The sequence below is a fragment of the Dermochelys coriacea genome, chromosome 12 (assembly GCF_009764565.3).
Source record: "Dermochelys coriacea isolate rDerCor1 chromosome 12, rDerCor1.pri.v4, whole genome shotgun sequence".
NCBI classification, from domain to species: domain Eukaryota; kingdom Metazoa; phylum Chordata; order Testudines; family Dermochelyidae; genus Dermochelys; species Dermochelys coriacea.
Genome location: NC_050079.1, coordinates 13,150,309 through 13,178,095, shown reverse-complemented (window position 1 = coordinate 13,178,095; position 27,787 = coordinate 13,150,309). Strand labels below are relative to the sequence as shown.

At 41.8% G+C, this 27,787-nt stretch overlaps 1 protein-coding gene across 3 annotated transcripts; it reads right to left on the bottom strand.

Annotated features, from left to right (window-relative positions):
• Positions 1-403: 403 nt before the first annotated feature.
• On the bottom strand, positions 404-26,600 carry IRX3 (iroquois homeobox 3). Of its 3 annotated transcripts, XM_038368347.2 has the most exons (4): positions 25,756-26,598; positions 23,465-24,479; positions 22,483-22,549; positions 21,365-21,776 (listed from the first exon to the last, which is right to left on the bottom strand). In XM_038368347.2, the coding sequence occupies exons 1-4, from the start codon at positions 25,972-25,974 to the stop codon at positions 21,722-21,724; spliced, it is 1,356 nt and encodes a 451-aa protein (XP_038224275.1). In that variant the 5' UTR covers positions 25,975-26,598; the 3' UTR covers positions 21,365-21,721. The 3 variants fall into 3 exon arrangements, with proteins under 3 accessions (XP_043350961.1, XP_038224275.1, XP_043350962.1); XM_043495026.1 differs by lacking the exons at positions 21,365-21,776; positions 22,483-22,549 and adding an exon at positions 404-2,019 and having other exon boundaries at positions 25,756-26,600; XM_043495027.1 differs by lacking the exon at positions 22,483-22,549 and having other exon boundaries at positions 25,756-26,599.
• Positions 26,601-27,787: the final 1,187 nt, after the last annotated feature.

Genomic DNA, 27,787 nt, shown 5'->3' with positions numbered 1-27,787 from the left:
TTTGATGCAGTAAGTGTAACTCTGCTGAAAATAGCTGTAGCTATGCCTGAATATACTACCAGAATCTGCTGAGGTTCTGCCTTTAATTGCCATCATATGTATCTAATATCACAAACATAACTGACTAATGACAAGGGTACTGCAAATAATTTCTTGACATAAGAAAGTAGATTCAGAGATGCACATTCAGTTCAAAACGGTTTGCTTACACTAAACTTTTTTAAAAGAAATTCTTTTAAATATATATAAATAGTGCTTCTTTGTAATAAGGCTGTCTATGCCTAGCTGTACATGCATCAGTATGCTATAATGAGGTGTACTTTGTTATGATATAACATCAGAAAATTCATGACTTTTTTTAAAAAAATGGAGTAAAGACAATTTCAGACATTTATTTTAAGTGTGTAAGAAAACAGCCAGAAGTCTTATATTGTTACATAAAAAATTATATTTCATCAAAATGAAGCAGAACCCTCTTTGAGAGAATAGATTTTATTTCTTTCTTAAGAACAATTCCATTTTATGTGGTGGATCACTGGAATCTCACTTTGCACACTGAAGTTTTCTGAAACAACTCATGGCTTTTCATTCCATTCCACTGTGAAGACAGTTAAGTATGTCTGAATTCTCTCTAAGTGGATTCACTTTAAGGACATGGTAACATTATTCCGGATGATTTTGCAATCCAGTGGAGAGGGAAAATACACTGAACAATTATTTTAATGACTTGTTCAATTATTTATTTTAAATATTTTTAAATTGCTATTTGAATGAGTGGTAATGAAGGATCAGTCTGTTAAACTCTTGCATGAGGGGTTAGACCTCTGAAAGGTCCTTCCCACAAAAACAGCCATGGCTTTCGCTCATGAAAGAGTGGGGACTACAAAGAGGCAGGTAGCAATTAAGGATGAGTCTTAACTGCAGAATTCACTTGGGTGATTAGCACCCAGGTCTGAGCACCAGGGTTAGTTTGGTGCTGATGTGAGCTGCTACACTGAAAAGCCATACTTAAGTTACTGTGCCCTCACTAGTGCTGCACTCGTGTGTGTGTGTGTGTGTGTATTGCTAGAATTTCTGGGGAATATCCCATGGTTCTTTGTGCTACAGTAAGCTGAGCTGCTCTAGGATGATTTCCCAGGGAATTGTGGAAGAACTTGTTTGTCTGGACACACAGGGAGAATTGTGGGAAGGCAATGGAGGATGATCCGCGCCTGAGTGGTTTAGCATGTGTCCTCATTGCAAAGTGGGTGAGTTACCAGCTTGAGTGAAAGCCTCATTCAAACTTCAGCCTAGAGCCCCAAACAAGCCAGCTAGCTTTGGTAGAATGCACCACCAAATTTGGGTCAGAGTGTTCTGTGTGAATGGGATGGGGGTTAGGGACAACACACATATAAGAGCCCGAGTTAGCAGTGAAAGACATTTCCCTAAATACAGAGAAAAAATGAAATGTGCAGAGATGGGCGAGAGGTTAGAGGGGCATTAAAGGGAAACCAGAAGGGTACACTGAGCAGAGAACCAGGACAGTGTCTTGAAGGGGGGGCTCTCTCTCTATAGAAAGAACAAAGATCATCCCTTCAACAGTGGGGAAGGGCCAACCCCTGAATCAACTTAAATACAGGGAACAAAGAATGAATAAAAAGAAAGGGGGGGAGTGCACATCATAGGGTCAAAGCAAGGGTTTCAGAATGAGACCCTGAGCAGAGAACCCTGGACAATACCCACTGCTCTGTAAAGATATCATAGGAGTCAGTAGATGTAATGCATCAGACTGAAAATTTAGGAAGCTGAAGTCCTATCCATGATACTTACTGCATGGGCAGTGATTACACAAATTTTCTGACACCACTCTGGGACTGTGTCTCAACCTTCTTCTGCAGGGACCACACCCTAGCTAGGTGAGAAGGTGGTTTGATCTTCATCCATATTTCTTCCTTGTCCTCTTTGCTCAGACTCACAAGTCAATGCCAGCAGCAGTGGAGGCTGATTGGTTTTTGAGGGTAACTCTCAGGATCACACATGCTGCAATGAATCACACAATCTGTTAATTTACGTTTTAAAGGGTTTTTTTTTCCTATTGCGATTCCAGTTTAGCAGTTAATTCAATCCCACAATAAATATCAGACAAACACTGGTTCCTCTGTTAATTATTCCTTGGTATGTATAAATTAATCATGGCATGAGGTACACTAAACTTTTTTAAAAGAAATTTATCTGCATCAGTGTCACCACTGGCAGCAATTTCTATCAGTCCACTGCTGGATAAATATCCCATACAGTTTAATGCTCACTTCCACCAAGGCTGTCAAATTCTGCTTGCTTTACTCATGCATGAAGGCCCAGAGCCTCCAATGTATTTAGGCTCCTAATGGCCATTGATTTCAATGTAGGGTAGGCCACAGAACTATATGACCTTTTGGTGGATTAAAAGTCTGATTGAGAATCCTCTGATTGGGGGGGAGGGGGAAGGGGGCTCTTGCATCACAACAGGTTTGCCACTAAACACTTTCTCTACACCAGTTTTCCTATGCAAAGCACGGCCACCCCCCAAGGCCATCACAGACATTTGTCCATCTGTTTATGGTCACACCATAATTTGCATATTTAAGAATCCCAATATGTTAAAATCATAAATATTTTTCTTTTAAAGCACGAAAAAAATCACAAGAGAGCACAGAGAAAAGTGCAGCCTTAGCCAATATATAATATGTTGTGGGCATGATCCAGCAGTACTGAAGTCAATAGGAATTTTGTAATTAACTTCAATGGGAGCAGGACTGGGACATGTGTTCCTCTGATGGCAAATTTCTGGGTTTGGGGTTTTTTTGTTTTGGATACGGAAAATGGGTTTCTGAGTTGTTAACTCTGGTAGCCGGATGGGGCTCCCAGTGAAGCTGATTGAACTAATGTCTTCAATGGAATCAAAATCAGGCCCTAATTCTGCTTCGGGCTAAATGGGAAATTGTTCTTTACAGTTTTTCTCATATTCCTGAATGTTCTCAAGCCAACTTTGCATGGTTTGCCTCCTTACTTATTTCCTCTTGTTTCTACTTGAACATCTGTCTGAAGTTCTGTATTCCATACCAATTTTTCTGTTTCATTTTTTTTGCATGCTTGAGCATGATCACAGTGTTTGAGTTAATTTTCACTAATTTGCCTAGTTTATAGGCTTTTGATCTTTTATCAGTTCTCATAGTTCATGAGTTGTGTGTGTGTGAACAGGACAAGCATTTCTACAGCATTTCCTGTCTCAGCTAACTCTTTGACAGTGTCTTATATGTAAATGATAGGGAGCTGATGATGGGACTCTGTTATTTTTTCATATAGCGGTATCTAAAATGGTGTAATAAAGGAGTCAGAGTGACACAGCGATGGGAGGGCATTTACAATCTGCTATGATCTTGTTGGCTAGGTTTGTGCAGATATAAAGACAGTGTTGTTACAAGTTTGTGTATAGCCTAACACAATGGGGCCCTGATCTGGTCCTACAGGTGTAATATATATAATATACTATAATATAAATAATAAAAGTTCCTTGCATTTTTTGTGTGGAAATTATTCTCTGCAGGACAATGTAGGCACAATAATAAGTTTTATATCCTAGCGAACTAGAAATGTTTTAATGGAACGTAAACATCTTACAGCTAGTCTAGGGCATGGATGTATTTGTTGATTATCCTAATTAAAATTATGACTTTTTCTGTGGTGTTTGAAATGGAACATTATTTAATAATTTAATTGCTCCATCCTTGGGTGAAAGTATTCCTGCAAGAGCAACCCCTAGAAGCATAGTGTCTCACATTAAAGCTGCAGTGTGTCTTAATTGGGATCTTCTCCGACCCCTTAGTGATAGTGGAAGGCAGTGTGAAGGCGAGGACTATAACAGGGTTTAAAAGAGAACTAGATAAATTCATGGTGGTTAAGTCCATTCATGGCTATTAGCCAGGATGGGTAAGGAATGGTGTCCCTAGTGTCTGTTTGTCAGAGAGTGGAGATGGATGGCAGGAGAGAGATCACATGATCATTACCTATTAGGTTCACTCCCTCTGGGGCACCTGGCATTGGCCACTGTCAGCAGACAGGATACTGGGCTGGATGGACCTTTGGTCTGACCCAGTATGGCCATTCTTATGTTCTTATGTCCATGCTTTGCTTTACTTCTGCTTTGAACAAAATGAACTATTTTTGCATTGTGGTAGTAAAGCAGGGCAAAAAAGGTTTGATTTTTAAACAGACTGTCCCTGTGGCAAGAGCCAGTGTTCAGGCACTATAACCATATGGTGTCTAACAGACTCTTGACTTCACTGGTCTCATTTCCAGCCTGTTAGTGTACTGTTCAGAATAAAAACATGACTGGTAATGGCTCAGATCACACTTCACAACATTTGAAACTCTTATGCTTGACCACTTCTCCCACTCCCCCAATTCCAGAGCAGTGGTCATTGGAGAAGTTCAAGCCCCCTCACTTTAAAAGAGAGGAAGCTGCCAGCAGGATATTCTCCACAAAAGGCCTTCAGCTTTGTAACCATGATCAAAGACACTCACATGGCTGATCTTTATCCAGTCTTTGTGGCAGAAAGGGTGGGAAGGGTTTTGATTTCAACAACTGTTCATTATTTCTGGTTCTGTGGGGTGGACCTGCAGTGGTTTAAATTTTTTATGTGACAGTTTTATGGCGCACAGAGCCTAAAATGGGCACTCTTTAATGTACATAGTACAAACTGAGACAAATACTACTTGGAGGCAGCATCCAGACCTCTGGTCTTTTGATATTCTAGAAAGGGTTCTAGAAAGAAGCCCCTTCTAGGACCAACCCTAAATTACATGTCCTTTGGCAGCTTTCTTATAAACCATGAGAATGCATTGCTGGGACAAGGTTCTTTCTGTCTCAGGGATGCTCTTTTTGTCTCTCTCCTGGGGACACATTTGTTAGTTTATCTGCTGCTGTTAGGCTCCCATCTCGTTTCTGATACCACAAGGCTGATGTTATTGCTCAGTTGGAAGATGTATTTCACCTTTCATTTAATTTCCCATTCCTCCTACCATAGAGTATGTTGATACATATTTGCCTAGATCCATTCCTGTAGAGTTTGAGGGTAAAACTCTCCATCACATGTCATCTTTGTCTATAATTACTGTTCCATCATTGTCCTGGAGAGGAGCATCTTCTGTCATTCCCATCATCAGTTTTCTTCTTATCTTTTTGAAGCTTCACTGTCTCTCGTACGTATCACAGAAGATGCTGATATTAGATTCTGTCATGTCTTTTTTGATCTTCCTCCCGCATACCCAGATCTTACTCCGCAATCTTCCTTGCATTTCTGTCATTGCTGATAAAATTTATTTCTATCAGTATTTTAGTAGAATCACCGAAAATAAATATTCCAGCTGTCATAATAGCAAATACCATGCCAAGAGCCATCAACTGGTGTTGGCTAGTGCTCAGAGCTTTATCTATATCTGTTCACATATCTTTCCTAGATACATCTCTTCCACAAAAGTCAGGTGGAATAACTAATACAATTTTGAAGTTAACTAGCATGCTTGTAAGTTTCTAAAAACTTTCAAAGTCCTTCGCAACTTTTTCCTTGTTCTACTGTCATATATTAAAGACCCTGATGCCTCCACCTCAACTCTATTTTTAAATAGTTGTGGGACTAAAAAATGCCTACTTGCAATGGTATTGTTATGCAGCTCTTTGAGTCTTTTTTAAAGTATCCTTTGTTTTCCTTTATATATGTTATATACATGTTACAAGTAGAACTTGTCTATTGTACTAGCTCATTAGAACTTTATAAAATACCTTCCCAAAGTAAAAGTTTACCATTGAATTAAGAAAAATAAGCATGATACTTTTATCACCGATGTGCAGTTCTCTTCTAAAATACCTCCCATTTGGAAATCTTTACTGTAATAACTGCGATATAAGCACAGAGGCTGGAATTTTTCCAAATAAGAAAGCTTTAAGCCATAATTTCTTAGTATTAAAACTTCTTTTTCTTAAATTATATATAAGTATTTTTGGCAGGACCTCCTGAGTACAACTATGCAGTATTAACACTGGTGTTAGAAATACCCTCTCACTTTTCTTTTGCAGGTTATGGTGGGATGTATGCTCAAACATGTGTTTACTCTCTGCTTTTCATTCTCAGGACCACCATTCTCTTGAGCTTCTTAAGACCTTTGGAGAGAAGCAGATCATAGCCTCCTGTTTGGGAGTATAGATACTGAGTCAGAGGAAAGCACAGGCTTCTTCACTTCACATTTTATATATAATAATTGAGATCAGCCTTGTCTTTTGCTCTGTTGCATCTCCAGGCCTACTGCAAAATCAGCTGCTCCTCTTCCTTTCTTCTAAACCAGTATGTTCATATTTGGAAGAGAAAAAGCTATCCCATTCTTCAAAAAGAAGGAACTGGTGCTGCAGCAAGTCACTGCGCACTTAAAGCTAAGATTTTCAGTGGAGATTTCAATGGAATTTGGGTACCAAATAGTCTTAGATCATTCTGAAAAGCAGTCTAATAGTTCTCTGGTTTTGCTCTGATGGGTATCAAAAATTACATTTGCAGTAGAATTTTTCCTTTAACTTCCCACCTTCCTCCAAGCATGGAGTGCCTTAAGAGCATGGCATAGCATCCTCTAATTTTGCCTCCCCATACTTATATTCCCTCTGCAATCAAGCTGATGTCCACTGGTTCAGGAAGGAGGAATCTCATGGTCACATTGGATCTGAGGTCTCCCATATGGTAACACATAACTCTGTCTACAGTAACATTTTTTTGAAATCTCTATAAAAATTTGTAGCTACCTCACGATTAACTCCCTTCATACTGTGCTGACGAGGCTGCAATTACTAAGCACTTTACAACTCTAGTCTATAAAAACAGTTATGTGGGTGTTCTGTGATTTTTCCCATGAAATTTTTGTAAAGGGTGTGTAAGGAATGCCTGACTAAACAAGGAAAATACTCAGATGATGTGTTTTGCCTTTCAGCACATGAACAGGGTTTAATTCAGCATACAGTCACATCTAAAAATCAACTATTGTTGTGGAGAAACACCCTTTATAATTTAAAGTTGTATATGATTCTATAATAAATCATTACTTGCACAGCAGTGTATTCAAAAGTCATGAAAGATTGTCATCAAAATATAATTAGCAATGCATAGCCTTAGAGCTTGCTTTTCCATACTTCTATTTTTTATATAATTTCAACATTTAAAAAAAACAGAATTGTATATGTGCTTCAAACTGTGAATGGTTTTCCCTTTATAAGAATTTGTTGTGAACCTTGCTACTAGTCATGAGGATAAGACTTCACCACAGATCTAACTAACCTGGAGGGTCATGTTATCACACAGATAAACCATTCTCAAGCAATTTTTCAAATTCATTAGGCAGCTAAGACTTTCTATTAACACTAGTCATGTGTACTTTCTCCTTCTACCTATTTGTTCTTAAACATATTTATTAGCAGGAAAAACCACTCAATCAGCTTCCCACCTGTCCGTATAGTATCTTGTTTGTACAATTTTGCCTAATTATATTTTCTAAAATGGAAACAATTAAGTGCAGAACAACACAGTCTACTATGTCTTGCTGCTTCACAACCTCATGTCTAGGTGAATGGTAATAAGAAGCACTTCCTTGCATGTTTGACACCTCTGAAGTTTAAATATTATACAATAAAATAAGAGATAATAGGTATTTATTCAATAAATGTTTTATATGCTATTTCCTAAAAGTTAACAAAGCTAATGCATGTTGTATGGAGCTACTTGGCATTGATTCAGTACATAAAGGTTTGAGCCTGCATGAACTCTGTGGGTGAAGATGATCAGTACATAGCCCTCTATCATACTTAGGCCTCACACACAGAGCCTGTGGAGCAACCTAGAAAGGGTCTCGCTACCAACCCTGCATGGATTGTCTGTATGGCCACTGGAGGAGGAGGCCAGAAGCAGGCACTGAGAGTGAGAAGGATGTGCATTTATATGGATCAGCCAACCGCCATAACCTATGCCAGTGACAGAGAGGAGCTGCAGTCTCTCTTCCAGGACACAAACTGAAATAGCAACTGCAAAGAGGCTGCTCTAACTCACAGGCCAAATGGCGAGGGAGTGGATTTCATATACATTAGAGCACCTAAAGCCCTCCCATCCTGGCTAATAAGCCAGAAGAAGCATCACCACGACAAGGCTTTGGAGGAAAAAAAATGGGTAAATTCTTGTCCCATACAAACTGAAATTGAAAACTACACTAGAACAAAGTTTCATTTATTTTCCAATCATTTAGAGTGTAAATATTTTCTCTTCACAGAACTCATCTGCAAAACGATAGTCATACTCTTATACCAACTCACTTAGTAAGTTTAATTAAATGGAAGCTTATGATAATTAAACCGAAAGCCTAAGGGCCTGTTCTGTGAGGACTTACTCCTTGCATAAGGCCAATTTCTATATAATTTAGACAATAAAATAGTGGAACTGTACTCTCCCATCTAATTTATGTGAAATGTGTATTCTCCAACCCAGATGTCTATAACACCACAAACATACTTACTCACTTAGCAGGAGTGAGAGGAAACTAATGCACAAGTACACTGGGAGAGGAAACGGGAAGGATTAAAACAATTTTTTTTCATTGTATTATTTTTAATTGAGCGTACAATTAAAGCTAAGCTTTGCATAAGGTTCAAATATAGTGAAACAATTTCTCTAACATATTAGCCACTTGTAGGTTCTTCTCCCGTATCTGATTTACGTCTTCCAGGTACATCCTTGAACTAAGGGTTGTGAGCAATATGATGGAACACCTCAGTAGCTCTTTCACAGAGTCCCAAAAGAGTAATACCAGACATGGTTCTGTCCTGCACTTGTACTTTTAAAACAAAGCTCCAAGACTGTAGAGAACTACATTACTCTAGTTTTACAGTCTATCTTAATTGACGTCAGTGGTGTTTCATTAGCTTAAAACTAATGTAATGCAGAGGGAAATTCCCTATTGTACGAGTGGTAGAATAGTAGTCTGACTGCTCCTTCTCCTCCTGCACAGGTTCTGGTGATGCGGGTACCCCCTTAAGGAGTAATGGAGATGCTCTTTACCCTCTTTCTTGCTACTCTGGTAGGCATTAGGCCCTTAATAGGTAGTGACTCCTTGGAAGTCTAAAGTGGATTTTTCTCCTCTTAACACACATAGAGGCTTAGAATGTATCAATTTATCTTCTAAGAGCATAAGCAAGGTATAGACAGCCGTGGGTATGGTGGTTTTGTAGAAAAGGATGATGGAATTAGAAGCATCAGCATGAACAGGCTGCACTAGGAACCAAACAATTTTTGTGTACTGCTGTTTTGTTACTCACTAAAATGGTTACTTGTACATTTTTTTGTATGGTCAGCTAATTAATACATCTATCTGAAGTCCACTCATCAAGCTAATAGGCATCATCATCTTAGGCAACATGTATCTGCTGCTAATACCTATCTCCCTGCAGCCTTAGGGAGCCACTGACTATCTTAGTACTGCTGCTTCACTTCTGCTGCAAACTGGATACACGACAAGCAGCTAAAACGCAACCCAGACAACATGGAAATATTCGTTGTGGGACAAGCCATCTGGAAGAGCTCATCGCTTGATGGCTGCCCTACGTAGTGGTGGGATTTAACCCAAGCAAACTGAGGTTTGCATCCCGAGGGTCATTTCTGACAGCAATCTGAACATGGAAAGCTTTTATTTCTTTATTTATTAAAGCAATCATCAAAAGTGGCTTTTTAAAAAAAATTCTAAAGTATTCAAAATTTGTGACCTTTAATTCCAGGCACAGACCTTGTCATGGTGATCTATGTCTTTGTGGCCTCAAGGCCAGATTACTGTAATGTGCACCATTGAAAACCACCTGCAGGCTGGAGCTATTGCAGAACACAGAAGCAGGACTGCTCAAGGGGCTTCATCTGTGAGAGTTGGCAAACCCCCATGCTCTGTAAACTACATTAGCAAGTACAATTCAAGATCTTTTACTATTACTATTTAAAGCCTAAAACAATATGGAGCCAGAATCCCTGAGGAAGCAGTTATTGACCTGTGCTCCACTGTGGCAACTGTGAACAGTGGGGATTGAAAATTATAATAATATCTAAATATAATATGATCTAATGACAACAAGTGCAGGGTGTTCTCCATCTTGGAGCAGCAGGTCTGGCCTGATCCATCATGCACTAATCATGAAAGTAGGTCTGTGACATTCTTTGATCTCAGGATCTTTGTGCACCCTGTTTGGTTTATGTTATTTAGTGTCAGGTTGTTTGAAAACATAACAATCATAGAAGACAGAAAAGAGCCCCATCAAATCATCTAGACAATTTCCCTGCCAACACAGGATTGCTGAAACAAGATTATTCCCCAGTGCATGTTTAGTAGTGTTGTGTCCCAACCAGACAGAGGGGCTTCCACCATTTTCCTTGGGAGCCAATTCCACACCCTACTAGCTTAAGTAGCAGCAGGTTTCTTGATATTTTGAGCACATTTTCCTTTCTTTTAAGTATGACCAATCTATATTGCAATTAAAGAGACTCCTGAACTAAAACACCAGATCTGACCTCAGCCATTCTTCATGCGTTTTGTATCTACACCTACATCTAGACCTGCAGATGCATGCATCTGATGAAGTGAGCTGTAGCTCACGAAAGTTTATGCTCAAATAAATTTGTTAGTCTCTAAGGTGCCACAAGTCCTCCTTTTCTTTTTGTGGATACAGACTAACATGGCTGCTAGTCTGAAACCTGTCACTAAAATCAGTGAGACTATTCAGGGGTGGATGGACTGCAGGAGTGGGCCCTTAGCATTTTGGCTAAAGCTTAGAGAAGTCTTTGGGTATGAGGGACAGATGGGAGGAGGAAAATGCCAAAGATAGTGGCTCTTCCCCATTTTACCCTCTCTAAAACTCCATTGAGCCCAGTTTGCATGAAGCTCTTTTTAATCCTTTGTGTCAGAGGATCAATGCCACAGAGACAGCATTCCTCCTTTTTGCACCCATCATAAGAAATCTGCCATAGCAACCACTCCACAAAAGCAAATGGAATGACTGAGGCCAATATTATTATTATTATTTTATTGCAAAGCCACTCCCATAGGTAGGTAAAGCCTTTCTTGCATGCTGTCAAATGATTGTGTATTTAGGAGGTTTCAGAGTAGCAGCTGTGTTAGTCTGTATTTGCAAAAAGAAAAGGAGTACTTGTGGCACCTTAGAGACTAACAAATTTATTAGAGCATAAGCTTTCGTGAGCTACAGCTCACTTCATCAGATGCAAGTGAGCTGTAGCTCATGAAAACTTATGCTCTAATAAATTTATTAGTCTCTAAGGTGCCACAAGTACTTCTTTTCTTTTTGTATTTAGGAGGACGTTCTTACTGCAAATTTTTCAAACAGTGCATCTACAGGGACAAAATCTGTTATCTGTATCACAGGTTTAAATTTGGCTGTGGTGCTATGTAAAAAAAATATGTAATGAGGAAAAGGATATTCACCCACAAAAATTACAAAACCAAACAATCACACTTTGTGTTCACACATATTTCCTAGGTGATATAAAGTCTGCATATCTGGCCAGAGTCAGACGTGGTGTAAGCAGGTGCAATTTCCACTGAAGTCAATGGAACCATACCCACTTACACCAAATCTGAATTTGGCCGATAACATTTGTTAAATGGCCCAGAAAAATGATAATTTATCTTGCAAGAGCAAAGTAATCCAACAGATATAAAGAAACAAACAGAATACAAGCTGAACATAGAGCTATAAAACTGAGCTTCTGAGGTAAAAACAATTCTTCTTATGGACTTTCCAATGCCAGATCTTACCATCTGGTTTCAGACACATTTCCTTAATGGTAGTGTATCAAGTAAAGGAAAAAATATGTCTTATTAGTTCACACGCAGCACTGAGATTCTGAACTACAATGATAAATAATGTACAAAGGTGAGAAAGTATAGTTCTGTTTATTCTGGGCCTCTTGTTACCGAGATGTGAGGTAAAAGGAGCAAAACACTTATCCTGCTAAATTTGTGGAGCTGACAACTATACTGGCATGGCAGGAAGTAAGACAGCTGAGACAATCAGCTAGCCAAACATACTACATGCCTGCCAGTCAGCTGCAGTCTTAGTTCACTAAGGCTCTTTTCATAGGAGAGATTCCATGTACCAACACATTGCAGACACAAAGCCATTTCTAGGATGTCATTCCCTTGCTGTTATTTTACATGTCCTTCTCAAAATCTTCAAAGTCTATTTTTAACATATTTTTATTAAAACTTTTTATCACTTATTCAAAAGAATGTTTGAATCACCACTTGCAGCCCCACTGTCTAATGATTGCTGACTTGCTGAAAAAAAGGAGGCAAGGGAAGCTTTGCTTTGTCGGGAGGAGAGGGGGAAAGAAAATAAAGAGAAATCGGCCTAGCTTCAAAGGGCGCATTTCCATAATTGCCCTGTAACTTTGGCAAAATAAATCTGAAGGGCTGAGAAAAGCGCAATCTCTCAGATGAGTGCACTACAAAAGCCCTAGAGATTCCCCAGTCCCACTTGTTACTATTCTAATTCAGTGAGAGAATTCAGTTCCCTAACCTCAGTAACAAAAGCCATGAAATCACTGTCCTCCCATTCCGCTGGCCTATTCCTAAAGAATAAGACCTTATCCAGCCTTTGTCTCCAGCCTGCCCACTAACATTCAGTTAAAAAAAAATTAGAATAGCATTAAGAATCAGAAGAGCTGCTAGAGGTGAAAAGAGAGAGAGAGAGAGAGCAAGCGATTCCCCCAATCTTGGTTTCATCTTTCAAAAGATTTGCTGAAATCTGTTCTCACATAATAAATGACAAACCTATCCTTTTTGCTTCCTTTAACATAACGTTAGCCACTTTTTTTTTTTAGACTCACCGAACTAAACTTGAGTTGCTTGCCTGCTAAACTGCTGGGACAAAACAATCAGAGCACAATTCTTTTGTTTGTTTTGCTTAAATTTAACGTTTTTGGTAAACGCTGTCCAAATGGTTTCATTTTTGTTCGAGGCATGATGCCATCGTTCCAAATAAATAATAGTAATAATAACTTAAATAAGCTTTGAGAAGAGACTGTTTAAATGTGACTTTTTATGAGGTTGTCTGTGTTTGCTGGTCCTTCAAGCCATACCTTATAATGCTAGAGTGAAAAAAATTCACTACGGCATGTGAATAGTACGCATTTTACCGCAAAGGCCCAATCACCCATCATTTGGCTTCTCTCTGACTTTATTTTCTCAATAAGACAAGCTTTTGTGGTGATGTTCAGTATGGACAAGCGGGATAGCCTTATAAAGGGATTTAGAAGAGTACACAAAGGGCTGCGGCAGCATCAAAGCCAGCCCAGCAGCACAATAGAGATGACATTTTTACATCCCAGGGCTTGGGCGGGCATTGCCTGAATACTCTGTCCATAGAGGTGTCAGTAAACAATGAGTAAACTGGGAAAGGGGTGAAAACACAAGTCAAAATCTTTTTATTGGAGCCCCCTACGCATTCATTGGGCAGTTTTAGCTCTGTATTTGAAAGCTCTTCCATTTACTTACTCTCCAGACTCTCCTATTTAACTAACTGACTGATGATGGCTCCATTTTGATATCCGAAAGAAAAGAATGGGACATTCTTACTAGACTAAATATATTAATCCACAAGGTTAACTGCATTTTGTTTGCAATGAACAAAATATTATCCCCCTTGTCTTTTTCTTAGAGGGCTAATGTCAGGGAAAAAAAAAATCATATATTACAAAAACAGCATCCATACCAATGCCACAGATTATACCTGAGATGCTGATAAGTGAAAGCATTTTGAAATTTAATTTAGTTTTCTCCATTTATGCATGTTACTTTTTTTGGATTGTGAAAAGAGACTAGTCTGTTTCACTTTTTATTCTAGCCAGTTTCACTTCCAGTTTCTCATGTATTAGCATAAGGCTGCAATGTGGTGGGTGCAGAACCTGCCAGGAAAAGTTTAAAATCAAAGGGTCACATCTTTGTTACTTTGTTCAAGAGAGCAGTCCTGTTGACTTCAGTAGGTATAACATGAAAGCTGGCTTTGACTGAAAACTTGTTTCCACTGAATTTTTCATTTTTCAATTTCATGAAACTATTTCTATTAATATTAGTTTATTCATTTAATTGATTAAACAAAACCTAAATGTTGAGCCTAAATTTCCTGACGATCTCATTCAATAATTAGAGCTCTGCACAGATACAAAATTTATATCTGCATCCAATCCGCACTTTGCAAACATGGGCTGCGGATATAAAGCAGATACCCACAGATTTGCAGGGCTCTAGCTATAAAATTTGGATCTGCATCCCTCTGCGATCCACCGACATGGCTATCCACAGATTTGCAGGGCTCTATTAATAAATAAGACATTGTACATACACATACACACTGACCCTGCTGTCCTACAACATTTCTTAAATGCATGTTCATATTAAATTATTGGGAAGGGGCTAATCACTTATTCATGGAAGCAAATCAGTACGAAGAAGCTTACTGTTTATATCTAATTTCATTTAACATATATATTTTATACATATCACATTAACTGTTTCTTATGGAGCTTGTAGTAGTATGTAGGATTATTTATGTGGATATGAATCATGTCAATTATTGTGTATTTCTGGTGTGTTACACTAATAATTATTAATGAATTCAATTCAGTGGTGGTGCTCACATATTTTCTACAGATGACCATAGTCCTTTTTCACTGTTTTGCTTGAAAATACATTTAGTGATAAGATGTTAATATAAAAAGAAAAGGAGTACTTGTGGCACCTTAGAGACTAACAAATTTATTAGAGCATAAGCTTTCGTGAGCTACAGCTCACTTCATCGGATGCATTTTAAATGCATTGTAAATGCATCCGATGAAGTGAGCTGTAGCTCACGAAAGCTTATGCTCTAATAAATTTGTTAGTCTCTAAGGTGCCACAATTACTCCTTTTCTTTTTGCGAATACAGACTAACACGGCTGCTACTCTGAAACCTGATGTTAATATATTAGACCTTAGTTTCATGCATAGCTAGTAAGTAATTTTATTCTAGACTGGCTAGCTGGCCTACTGACATGCATTTCCACAACTGCTAAAAATAATGAGGAATCCAAGTGACACACCGTTATGGCTAGGAGTGCCATCACATCCCTTGACCTAATTGATCATGCCTATACACCTTAGAGTGCTTTGCATAACCAACTTAGACAGCAGGAACATTTTCAGCCAGATTGATTGACATATTTTATTTCGAACTTAAGCTTTATCATGACCAAGAATGATTCATTTATACCTTTCAAACTTTAGGAATTGATACAGAAGACAACTAAGCTGCAGGCTCTAGCATAAGCAATGGAACAATCATAAGTAGGTTAATAAACTATATTAATATATAGGTTTTTTGCTCATAACTGCTGAGGCTGATGTAATAAAATGGATTAATTAAGTGGTGGCAGAGTTGCTTTCTTTTATACAATCTGTATCAAACTAAATTTTTGAATAGAAAGTTTTGTCCTAAATCACTTCTCTACTGAACATCTGTGTGAATAATTGTATCTAGAATCTTGCAAATGTACTGTATCATACCTTTGATTTCTATAAAGCAGGTGGCCAATATTTTATAGAGCAGGTGGTTCACAGCAATAGCCAAACTGATTCTCAGGCTTAGACTCTTGGATATTTAAGGCATAAAACATCTTCAAATGACTATCAGAGCTTTCCATCTGAGTTGCCTAAAACAACGAGAACAGAGCTCCTAATAGAATAGACTGTACTAAAAGTGCTATTTCCAATGTGTTTGTTTGTGACTGCTCTCTGTTGATAATGTCCTGAAGCACTTTTTAACCATATTCTCTAGTGTGTCAGCAAAGAGACTCCATCAGAGTATTTAACATTGCTGGGAGCAAAGGAATAAAGTGGAATCACTGTTGATTATTGCTCATTAGCCACAAGGACACCCACTTAACACGTGAATAAATGAATGACACCATGTCCTAATGGAAATGGCCTCAATGTACCTTTAAGCAAAATGTTGTTTAATATCTTCCATTTGCTGATCAGTAAAGAGGCCTGTTGGACATTCATAGGTAGCAAACAGCCATTGTTACTTTGTTCCGTTTCAGCATTTAATGAAAGATTTTGTCTTAATTATATACCACACTTTTAAATACCAGTTTCCTAAAAACCCAAACGGCAGCATATCCTCTTCCCAATCTGTAGATTCAGACTGTTTTGTTAAAGGGTTAACATACAAATGAATATAAAAAATATTTAAAATATTTATATTCAAACCTATGTAAAATAAGAACCTGTGATATCTTTATTGTTTTTCTTAGATAAAATTCAATCCGGGTATAAGCCTTAATATATTGTATCCATTTGTTAACAGGGAAGATAACACTTTCAAAAGTACTTGATTAGGGCTCACTTTGATTTGTATGTTGTTATGGCTTCCAGGACAGATTGTATTATTGTTTTGTTTCACTCATATTTCTCATCAGTCATAAAAAAGAGTATTTTAAACTTGTAAATATTAGCCATGAAGGTAAACTGCATAGTCTGAATTGCATTTTGAAAATTGCCATGCCTGAGCGTAGTTGGAAAACATAAATCATCACAGATCAGAGAGATATTAATAATGTGAAACCCTATAGAAACAGTCAAAAATGAGACTGTTAGCCTGAAAATCACTGAAGCAATAACTTATTTAATTCAAGACTTATTTTTCTTTTTTAAAGTTTTCCCAATTTATCCAAATAAAACAGCTGCAGATTAATATAAGGATGGTAATCATATTATCGTATTAGAGACTGTGACATTAATATTGTGATTTACTGATCCAGTACTGTGACAGAATGTATTCTTTCTGCTGGGATAAAATGGGGCTGAACTATCCAAGAAGTATAAAAAGCAAGGCTATAAGCTAACGTGAAAGGTGTCATTTTTATTTTTAAGGTATATGCTGATTCTAGATATCAGAAAAGGAGGTTTGTTTTGTTTTTAAAATGATCTTTTCCTTCCCACTTTCTGTTTGTCTGCAAAATGGTTAAGTAGGCTGAGAGGAAGCAGTGTGCTGAAGACAACTCACTGATACTTCTTAGTTCAGAGAAGCTTTCCCTTCTCTTATCAAAAGTCCATGATAGGCACTTTGGCTGCAATGAATGGCAAGCATTACATGGCTTGCTTAACTCTGAGAGCTGTTTTCTAATAGGCCCAGCTAGAAGTTGGTTTGACAACTTGGAAGTATTCTCCTGCCATCTCCTTCCTGTGTCACTTCCTCCATCCTTGCCCCATGGAAAAAAGGAGTGAGCAGGAGATGATTACATCAATCAGTGTCAGGCCTGGGCACTGTGATTTATGAATATGCATAATGAGTTCTCACCTTTGAGAAGGACTAGCTAGGAGGATAATTGATTAGACAGAAAAGAGCAGTCTAGAAAGAGAGACTGAGAGAGAGAGCGGGAGGGAGAGAAAGACAGGGAGGCCTTGCTAAGAGGTCTCAAGCAGTCCTGACTCGGGTTCCAGTAAACCGTGACAATGAGTGAAGGATCTTTCCAAATATGTAAGTGGGATTTTGAATGTCTCCTGCAACATGCACTACACAATCTTTGCTCAAATAATCAATGGGAGTCTCCTCCACCTTAGGGAGGATTGATAGGACCTATGGACTCCTCCAGGCTGCCCACACCACCCATTCAATAGAACTCCCACTCTGAGGAGGACAAATCTCCACTTCTCCAGCAACTCCAGTCTAGAAGAGGAAAGGGTGGAAGGAAACTGCTTCTGACTCTCTCCCTCACTCCCCCCCCACCCCGAAATCTTGTGTGTGATTAACCTTTTCCCTGCAAGAAACTGAAGAAGAGAAGCTGGGAAATAAAGTATAGCAACTTGGGTTCCATTTACATGAGACAACCTCCTGCTATACACACCTACCCAAGGAGTTTGCTCATCTGTAGTAACGACACACTAGGCTGCTGTAGTTGCACAGACACCTAGGGCTGCAGAGAGAAAAACCTGTTTATTTCCTGAGCGATTGGTGCTGGGAGACCACATTTTTTAAAAGAAAGAGGCTAAAACGCACAGATTATAAACTGCTAAACTTTCTGGGCCCCCTCTGCCTGCCTCTGTGTGTGCTTGAGCCTGCTCCATTGCAGTGATTATTAGCACAAGCTCAGAGATTTGTACACACACATACAATTCAAGGTATATTCTCTCCACTGTGCAGCAACAATAACACACGCCTGGCAGTTGGAATACCAATCATGAAATTTGAGGGGGAGAGGGACAAAAAACTTACTGCTTACAAACGTCTAGGATTTAAAATGTAGTTTAGCGGCCTACTGCAACCAAATCCTATAAATAATACATTCCTATCACTATGACCTCAAAATGTCAATACTGCACACCCCTGCACATTTGCATATCTTTCACTGTCTAAACTTGAAGCATGTCAGCTATGTGCTTCTGTTTGTACTTTAACTTTCATTTTAATTCTTGCCTCTGAGCACCTAGCACCCTTCTTCCCCTATGGCCGGTCCCCGAAATAAGAAAGGCACCAGCCATTTAATCACCACCTCCAAATTCTGCCACTTCCAGTGTGAGTAAAAAAATTATAGAGAGAATTTAAGCAAGAGCATCTAAACACAAGCTGGCATGAACTGTCCTGCTGCTTATACAGCCCAAGTTGTTAATCTCAATAGTTTGTTAGCTCCAATATGACATGTCATTTTCAACACAGCCCTGCTCGACCTCATTACAGACTTTACTTTAGCTTTTAACATTCAATAATTGCTCACATGTAATTTTGGAAGCTAACAGGGGAAAGGAAAGGGGGAAAACAAAGGCCTGGGCTGGTTTTAATTTGATTGTAGTGATTTCACTAAGTCTAAAGCAAGGGGTCAGCCTCTAGAATGTGTCTGCTTTAATTTTCTTAATGAGAAAAGACAAATGCAGGAGGAAGTCCTCCCCCCTCTGAAGCCCTGGCTCCTTTCAGGTTGCAGACATGATTTTCCCAGCACTCTCAAGTTGGCAGGTAGAATTGAAGTGACTCTAAGCATTTTGACCTCTTACAGATCTGACCAATTTTCAGCACTTTGCCAAGGAAATGAAGCTAAAAGTTGTCGACGCTGCAACTAGCCATCAGCTTAAAATGTAATTTGCAAAGTTGTAGCTATTTTAATTAAAACCAAATTGGGGAGGAGTTCAGTAGCTCCCTGCCTTTTGAGAGTGTGTTTTAGATTAGGCATAACAAAACTCCAGTTTTAGGTAGCTGAACCCCATCCTTTCACTGTGCAGGTTTTGCAAGGCTCTCCCTGATCAAAGTAACAGTTCATTAGAAAATTCTTTGCTCTAAATTTTCCTGACTAGGGCTGCAGCTCCTTTCTGCACTTGTATTCAAACCCAAATATTGGTGTGTTCCTTTAAGACCTCAGGCCCTGCTCCAAAGCCCACAGAAATCAGTGAAAAAAAGGCACCCATTGACTTCACTGAGCTGTGGCTCAGGCTCTAACAGCTTTGCATATGATATTTACAGCGAGCTATATCACCCATATGCTATGAATTCATCCCATCAATAACTTATTCACATGGGCCAGTGAGTTTTACCAATCCTGCCGCAGGGCAGCTTCACAAAAAATTTTAACCATACCGAATATTATTAATTATTGTCATTATTTTACTGCTGGCAGAAGACAAACCATCTTTATTTTAAATACTATCCTGTAAAAGAGTAGCCGGGACCCATCTCCAATTCCTTAAAGGTCTAAGTAGCACGTAAAAAGCCACGTTTGCTCAGAACAGAAGCCCACCAAGAAAGGTACAAAGAAGAAGGTCAAACCAAAGCGACAAAGAAGACCCCTCCTCCCCGTCCCCCTTTTTGTTGTTGTTTTGCTGCCATTGACCTTGCTCTGTAGATTGTTTCCTACATAAGCGGTTAAATCCAACACTTTTCTCTAGTCTGACTTCTATGACTTTGAAGCTCTTGAAAGTTTTCTTTAAATCAAACTCTTCCTTACTCCATGATTCAACTTCCACTTGTGGGGGGGGGGGGGAGGGAGGGCAGCAACAGCTAACACCTAGTAATAAGGTCCTGGGGGGGGGTCATAGATCATATTTGAGCTGCTCCCAGATAGCCATTGCTCACCTAGTGAAAGGGTCTCCAGACTCACGCCTCCCCACCCCCCTTCTACTTTTCCCCAGGGGATTTTTAAATCACCCTCCCCTCCCCAGCCCCAAGTCTACATCTGTAACTTACATGGCCATTGGTTTTGGAAGCCAAACCAGCTCTGATTCTTAAAGAAAGAAATAACCGCCAGACCCTTAAAAGAAAAACTGTGAGAGCAAGACAAAAGAGGACAGGAAAAGAAACGATCTTTAAAAGAGAAAAGTTGGTGTTGGGGTGGGAAGAGGGGGAGGTAATTGTAGAGGTGTAATTTTCCCAGGGTGCCTGCAGGAGAGAAAGGGTGTTTTCCTCCTGTAGAGGGCGTTCCAGTTCCAGATTTCAACCATTCCCTGGGCTCATTACAACGAAGACACCCCTTCCCCCTATCACTTTCTGGGAAAGGCCTTTATAAATAGAAAGGGTAGCCGACCAAATGTAATAGAATCGTGTAAAATAGCGATCCAGCCTTCCTCCGATCCCAGCACAACTTCCACTGCAAAGCTCACGCCCAGTTTGCCCAGCCTCTGAAACAGGCTTTGCTCTTGATTCCTTTAGCTTTCGCCTTGGCAATCCCCGCACACACACACACACACACCCTTCTCCCCCTTCCCGACTGTCTGCACCCACGAAAATGCACCCCGAAAAGGCTAGCCTGCCGTCGGAGCTTTGCCAGCAATGAGCCGTGGTCAGGCACAAAGGTTCCTTTTTTCTTTTCTTTTCTTTTTTTTTTTTTTTGCAAATAACTGAAGAGGGCTCCTGTTTCTGTAGGGGTTTCCCCGCAGCTCTGGCTCCTAAATCTCGCCCCCGATTAAAAGGCGACCCCCCCCCCGAAAGGAATTCGCTGCTAGCCCCAACCATGGAACTTCAGCGGCTCCTCTGCCAGAGACCCGAGAAACAAACACCTCTCCGCAACCCTGCCTTTCCTCGGCCGCCTACACATGGTTTCCCCTATCATCCCCCCCACCCCCGCCCTTTATCCTGTATTTTACGACTCGAGCCTACACCCCCAAACGCCTTCCCCCTTCCAGAGAAGTTCTGAGCAGACAAGACACATAGACGCGGCCGAAACTAGCCTATTTTAAATCCCCCAAACCATCTTTTCAGGCTTACAAACAGAAGGGGGGAAGTAACTCCATTGGTGGCGGAAGAGAATGTAGTCAAAGTGGCAACAGTTTATTTATTAGCCAAAATATATACTTTCTTGTACAATTTGGTTCACACATATGTACATTTTTACTGTATATACAAAAAAAAAATTGAGACACCTAATTCTCACTGGACTTCCAAAAAAACCTCACGAACTCAGCTAATCCAGATGATAGTACAGAAGCGGTTTCTTTCTTTCTTTCTTTCTTTCTTTCTTTCTTTATTTCTTTCTTTCTCCATTTTTTTTTATTTTAATATACGGACATGCTTACAAGTTGTAACTATACAGAGTTTTTTTGTTGTTGTTTTTGTTTTGTTTTTTTACACAATCATTACAATAGTAATAATAATAATAAAAATTAACTATGAGGATGACAACGCCGATAGAACCATAGCTGCATCAAGTTGGTTCTGGGGCCTGGAAAAAAAAATGACACAGAAGAAATATTTAATAGGATTTCTGTTCAGGTTTAGTTGGCACAGTGATTTTTAACTTTAGATAGCATTTAGTTGTTGTTTTGAATTAAAAAATATTTATATATAAATATTAAAAATGTCTATAGACTAGTTATACCCATTTTAATTAGCTGTGATACAGGATGGGTCCAATTCTTTTCCCCCCCACAAAAGTGTCATTGACTCGAGTGGGAGTTATGCCTGAATGAGGCTGGCAGGAGCAGACTGAAGTTTCTCTTATCCCAACCATCCTTCCAATATCTTCTGCTACTGTTCACTGAATTCCCCCTTTGTTTTTATCCAGGCCTGATTTTTACCTGCACTATTTAAGGGATAAGAACTATGATAACTATTCCTGCTGCCTTGTCTATTTATTTTAACACAAACAAAAAGAGCAAGCCCACAAATCAAGACGTGCCTAATGCAACTTTGCATTGCACAAGAGGTTTGCAAAGTCTAGAACGCTGAACTGAAAATTCAACAATACTTAACTGAGCATAACACCCCCCCACAAAGCACCCCCGGGAAGAAAAAGCTGCTTTCTTATGACTAGATACTGTAAAGGGAACGAAAGTAGCAGAGAAAATGATCTAACTATTTGCAACTCCATCTCTCTCTCTCTCTCTCTATATATATATCCATAGGAGACTGAGGAAGTAATCTCTTACCGCCTCTGAACTGGCTGGAAAGCTGTCTTTATTAACTTTTTCTCTACTTCCAAGGCACTAGATCGATCTAAAAACAGAAGAAAAAAATGTTCCTTTTTAAAACCCCTCTCTTTTCCCCCCATTCCCGAATTAAGCCGCTGGGGATAACACTGTTGCTTAGCATGTTTCAAATAGGGGGAAAGATTGGTTTGCTGTAGAAATGACTGTAAAGCACTGAAGCAAGTCTCAGGGCCAGTCTTCCCCATAAAAGAGTTCCAAGCGATGGCCATTTTAGTAGCAACAACAACAAAAATCTCCGTTGGTGGCAAGTCATTATTTTTACGAAATAAGTAACGTCGCCGTGTTACATTAAACAGGAACTAGCAACCGCCTATTTATTCTCTTCCACGTGAAACACAGTAAGTGACTATATCGTGACTGACAACTATACAATGCAGACTTGCGGGTCACTGCAGAGCACCACACTTCATGCTAAATGAGAAGTAGACGGTGTTCAAAACATAACCAAACACACGCAACAACATTGAGAACTAGCCCTGAAATATAACTGGCCCCGCTAGCCAAGCGAGAAGAATTTTACCATTAAAAACAAAGAAGTTATATATTAACCAATTATCATTTTTCTATTCAGTCCCCCCCTTCCCCCGCCCCTTTCTTGGGCTACTAGTAATTTGGAAGAGTTGGGATTTTAAGCATTGGGGTCGTTCCACTTTTTTGCAAATAGCCATTTCACTGCTTCTGGGTTCATGGGTCCCCCCACCCCTCTGGTTAGCTGCTCCGAGAAGAGTCCAAGGGATCAAAAATCTGTAACCACTTCAGCCCAAAAGGGAAGGGGGGGGGGATCCAGCAAGGGAGAGTGGCAGGAGGGGAGTTTCTCTGCCCGCAGGGTGGGGTGGGTCTCTCCAGCTCTGCCCCTCCACCTCTCCCTACACTCTGCCCCCCAGCCCAGCCCCCAGGTCCAGGAGACCCCCTTAGCCATCACCTGTTCCAGCGGACTCCGTGCTCTGAGTCTGGTCGGCGGGTCTGGAGAAGGCAGCGATGGCTGCAGCGCCGGGGGTGGCCCCAAGTCCCAGCAGATGGGGAGTGTTCAGTAAGGTGAGCGGGTGCGGGTGGTGGTGGTGGGCCGAGAAAGCCCGGCTGGGCCAGTTGGGAAACTTGCCCAGCGGACAGGAGGAGACGAGTCTGTGGGGCGGAGGGGGAGCCAGCGGCAGGCTCTGGGGGGCCGCCGCTGGGGGGGAGCAGCCGCTGCCGCCCCCGGGGGACTTGCGGGGGTTGTCCGGGCTGGTGGCCGTCTCAGCCAGGGACCAGATCTTGGGCTTCTGCCCCGCGCTGGCTAAGCTGCCCTCCGTCGGGGGCGAGGCCGGGGCGGGCGGGGAGAGGCGGTGCGGCTGGCGGGGCAGCTTGAGGGGCTCCGGCAGCCCCCCGGCCGGCGGGTGGGGGCGCTCCCCCTCCATGGCCTTGAGGAAGCGCTCCTCGGAGCCGGGCAAGTCCTCGAAGCCCTCGGAGCCTTCGGAGTCCGTCTTGGAGTCGGAGTGCAGCAGGTCCGGGTCCTCCTCCAGCTCGTCCTTGTGGCTCTCCATGTGCTCCGTGTCGATGTTCTCCAGGTCGATCTCCTCCTCGTCCTCCCGCTTGTCCTCTTCCCCCTCGTGGTCGCTCCCGTAGGAGTTGCCTTCCTCGTCCGTCCGGCTGCGGGGCGCCCAGGTCATTTTATTCTCCTTTTTGAGCCTCCTCCGGGCGTTGGCGAACCAGGTGGAGACCTGGGTGAGGGTCATTTTGGTGATGATGGCCAGCATGATCTTCTCGCCCTTGGTGGGGTAGGGGTTCTTGCGGTGCTCGTTCAGCCAGGCCTTGAGGGTGCTGGTGCTCTCCCGGGTGGCGTTCTTGGGCCGGGACGGGTCCCCGAACTGGTACTGCCCATAGGGGTAGAAAGCGGGGTGGTGGTGAGGGAAGGCCGGGTGCTGGACGCCGGGGCTGTCCTTCAGCTCGTACTGGGCACCCTAGAGCCAGCGGGGAGAAGGAGAGAGACAGGTTTCAGCGGGGGGGCGGGGGAAGAATAGGGCTCTGGCTGGATGTCCCTCCCCGGGGTGTCCCAGGCCACTGGGCTGGGGGGGTGGCTTTCTTCCCTGGGCAGGCGTGCGGAGAGCCCCCGCCAGGGCTGGGGGGGGGCCCCCGCCGGATGATTTTGCAGACGGGAGGGAAAGGGGCCGGGAGCGGGCAGGTCTCTCCCTGGCGGTGAAGGCAGCGCGCAGAGCGGCCCAGTTTGCCGGGTGCAGCCCCCCCCCCCCGCCGAGCGGGACACCCCGACCTGCCTTTGCAGCCCCACTTTGCAACTTTGCAAACGCTTTTATAAAAATGGGCGCCGGGGCAGGCGCGCGCGCACACACACACACACACACACACACCCCCCCCGAAACAACAACAACGCAGCCAGCCAGTGCCGCGGCCCCTGTCGTGTGACGTGCTGTTTATAAAACACTTCTAAAGCCTTTCGCAGACCCCCTAAGAGCACAAGCCGAAACTGTCAATCAAAACCTCTCCCGGCAGAAATTCAAGCAGGCCCCTCTCTCGGTGCGCGGATCTTTCTCCGGTCCCCGCAGTTCCCACCGCAGGCGGATTGTCGCCCCTCTCAAACCTGCCCGGGCGCAGCAAGAAACAACAAGCCCCCCCTGGGGTTTGTTTAAAGTTCTGACCCCTGCCACCCCCTTCACCTGCCTGCCTTTTAACTGGCCAGCAAAAAGAAAGAAAGAAAAATAGATCACTCATTGTTCTTCTCCTTAATCGTTACAAATCCTGCCAACGTGCAAACGTGGCCTGAACTCGGCATGTCTTCTGCCGGCTTCACACAAACAGAAAGCAATGTAAAAAAAAAACAAAAAAAAAAAACAAAAACAAAACAATAACAAAAAACCAAAAACCAACCCCCACCAAAACCCCCCACCCCAAACCCTTCCTTTCTCCCCCCCCCCCGCTCTCCTCTCCCCCTGCCCCCCATGGAAAGAATTAGATCCAGGTGAAGATGTTCGCTCGGTTAGAAAACAATCTGGGGCTTTCTAAGGCGCCAGGAAGGCAGGCAAGTCGGATTTCCTTGGAGAGATTCGGTCCAGTTCTCCGCTCCGGCTTGTGCCAATCGCTCCTCCGCAAAGGCCAAAGCCGAAAAACCACAGACGAGCCCCCTCAAGGCAGAGGGGGAGCCGGGGGCATGGGGGTGGAGGGAGGACGCGGACGGAGTTGGGGCGGGGGGCGGGGGGAGGGGGGGCTCTGTGCGGCTCTTACCAGCTGCGGGAAGATGGGGAGCTCGGCGGTGTAAGGCAGGAAAGCACCATATCCTTGAGCAGCTGCCGCGGCGTAAGGCGCTCCGTACATGGAGGATAACACATTAGAGAGCGTCCCGGACGGGGTGAGCTCTGTCCCGCTTCGAGCGCTGCCGCTCCCCTGGCGCTCAGAGGGGTAAATCGGCCTGATATACTGGTAGCCCAGCTGGGGGAAAGACATGGTGGGCAGAGGGGGTAGGGGAGGGGAGGGGGGAAAGGAGGGGGGGGGAGAAAAAAAGGAGAGAAAGGAGAGAAAGTAGAAGGGCTGGTAGAAGAGGAGGGAGCTGGCTCGCTCGCCCTTGCTGGCTGTCTGCACTTTTCAGTGCCTCCCGCAAACTCTTGCAGACATGGGTGGGGAGGGGAGGGGGAAAGAGGGGTGTTGGAGAGGCCGTGAGCTTCCTCCTCTCTCTCTCCGGCCGCTGCTGTACACGATCCGATCGCTTCTTTCTTCTCTCACTTTTCCTATTGATCTGAGTGGACTCAGGTCAGGTCCTAACAGATTGGCGGAGATTATTGGGACTCTGGGCTCTGATTGACATTTCTAGTCTCTCGCAAGCCCCTCCTATTTCTTTTAAGTCTCTCTCTCTCTCTCTCTCTCCTGCCCAGAGCTCTCTCCCTGGGTTTGTCACTAGCTTTTTTTTTTTTTTTCCCTCCCCTTCTCTAAATCTGTTTACTGACGTCGCGATCTTTTATTTGAGTTGCTTTCAAATCTCGTTTTAGCAATCGCCAATCAGTTCTGTGTTTTACAAAGGTTTAAACCCTGCCCTACGGTTTTATGATTTATATATGTATTATATATAGATAGATACACACAATTATTTTTTCATACCCCCCCTGGTTCCCTCTCCCCCTCCCCCGAAATAAAAGAAATAGGAAGCTGTTGGAAAATTGCACGCAGGAAAAAGAACAAAAAGTTATGTTTCCTTGCCGAATTTTACGTTTACAAAATCTAGTGTAGGTTCATTTTTGTTTTCTTTATTAAGATATTCCCTCCCCCTTTCCCCGGGCCCTAGCATGGGTTACATCTCCTAATATAGATTTAAAGTCTATTAGATTTTTTAATTTGCATTTCCAGAGCCAGTTTGAAATTTCCTAATACTGAACCTTTAAGGAGCTCTCTACATTTTGTCTGGCCTAACAGTGGGTAGATACAGTGAAAAAGCTAAGTTAATTTTCTTCTTAATAAGAGACTTCAAAGAGTTGTAGGGTCACAATTTTACATCAAAGGCAGAAAAGAAGGCAAATTAAAATCCTAACAAAGAAGAGACGGGAGCAGCCCTCTGGGCCATTAGTAAATAAGTGGTGTGAAAAAAGGGACAATGACAGGCACTGGAATTAAACTAATTAACACCTTTTTGTCTTGGTGCGAAATCTCTAATTAGGAAATTTATGATCATTTTGCTTATTCCCTCTGTTCTGAATCACTACACGTGCAGCCTTACCTGGGACCTAGAGCAGTTGCCATGGGTGTAGTGGCATGTTTTAAAGAGTTCCTGGGAGCAAGTCGAAATATGTTTTAATTACTGGATACCCTTGCTTTATGATCAACACACTCGGAGATATTGTTTTTCTGAAACCATCGTGTGGGTTGTAATTTTAGCGTTTTAAGAGGAGTTAAAATGCATTTAAGACAAAGTGGGTGTCTTGAAAGAAAAGGTGTATCCTGACTTGTTACCGTTGTGTTGGAGGACTCGAGGAAATGGAACATAAAAAGTTTTTGCCACCTGTAGAGTTAAGACTTTTGCAGGGCAAAATTCTGAATTTACCACTGTTGCTTTTTGGGAATTAAATTAATTAAAAACAAACCTCTGAAGGTTCCTCTGAGGCGTTTATATTTGTTATGCTGGAGAGTCACTTAATCATATTGCCCCATGTTTTAGAATACTCTATGGATTTATCACCATTAAAATATGATTTAGCTACAATATAATACCTATGGTCACAGTATGGCTTTTTACAATTACATTTCTTTAAAAAATGAAATTCATGTCAGA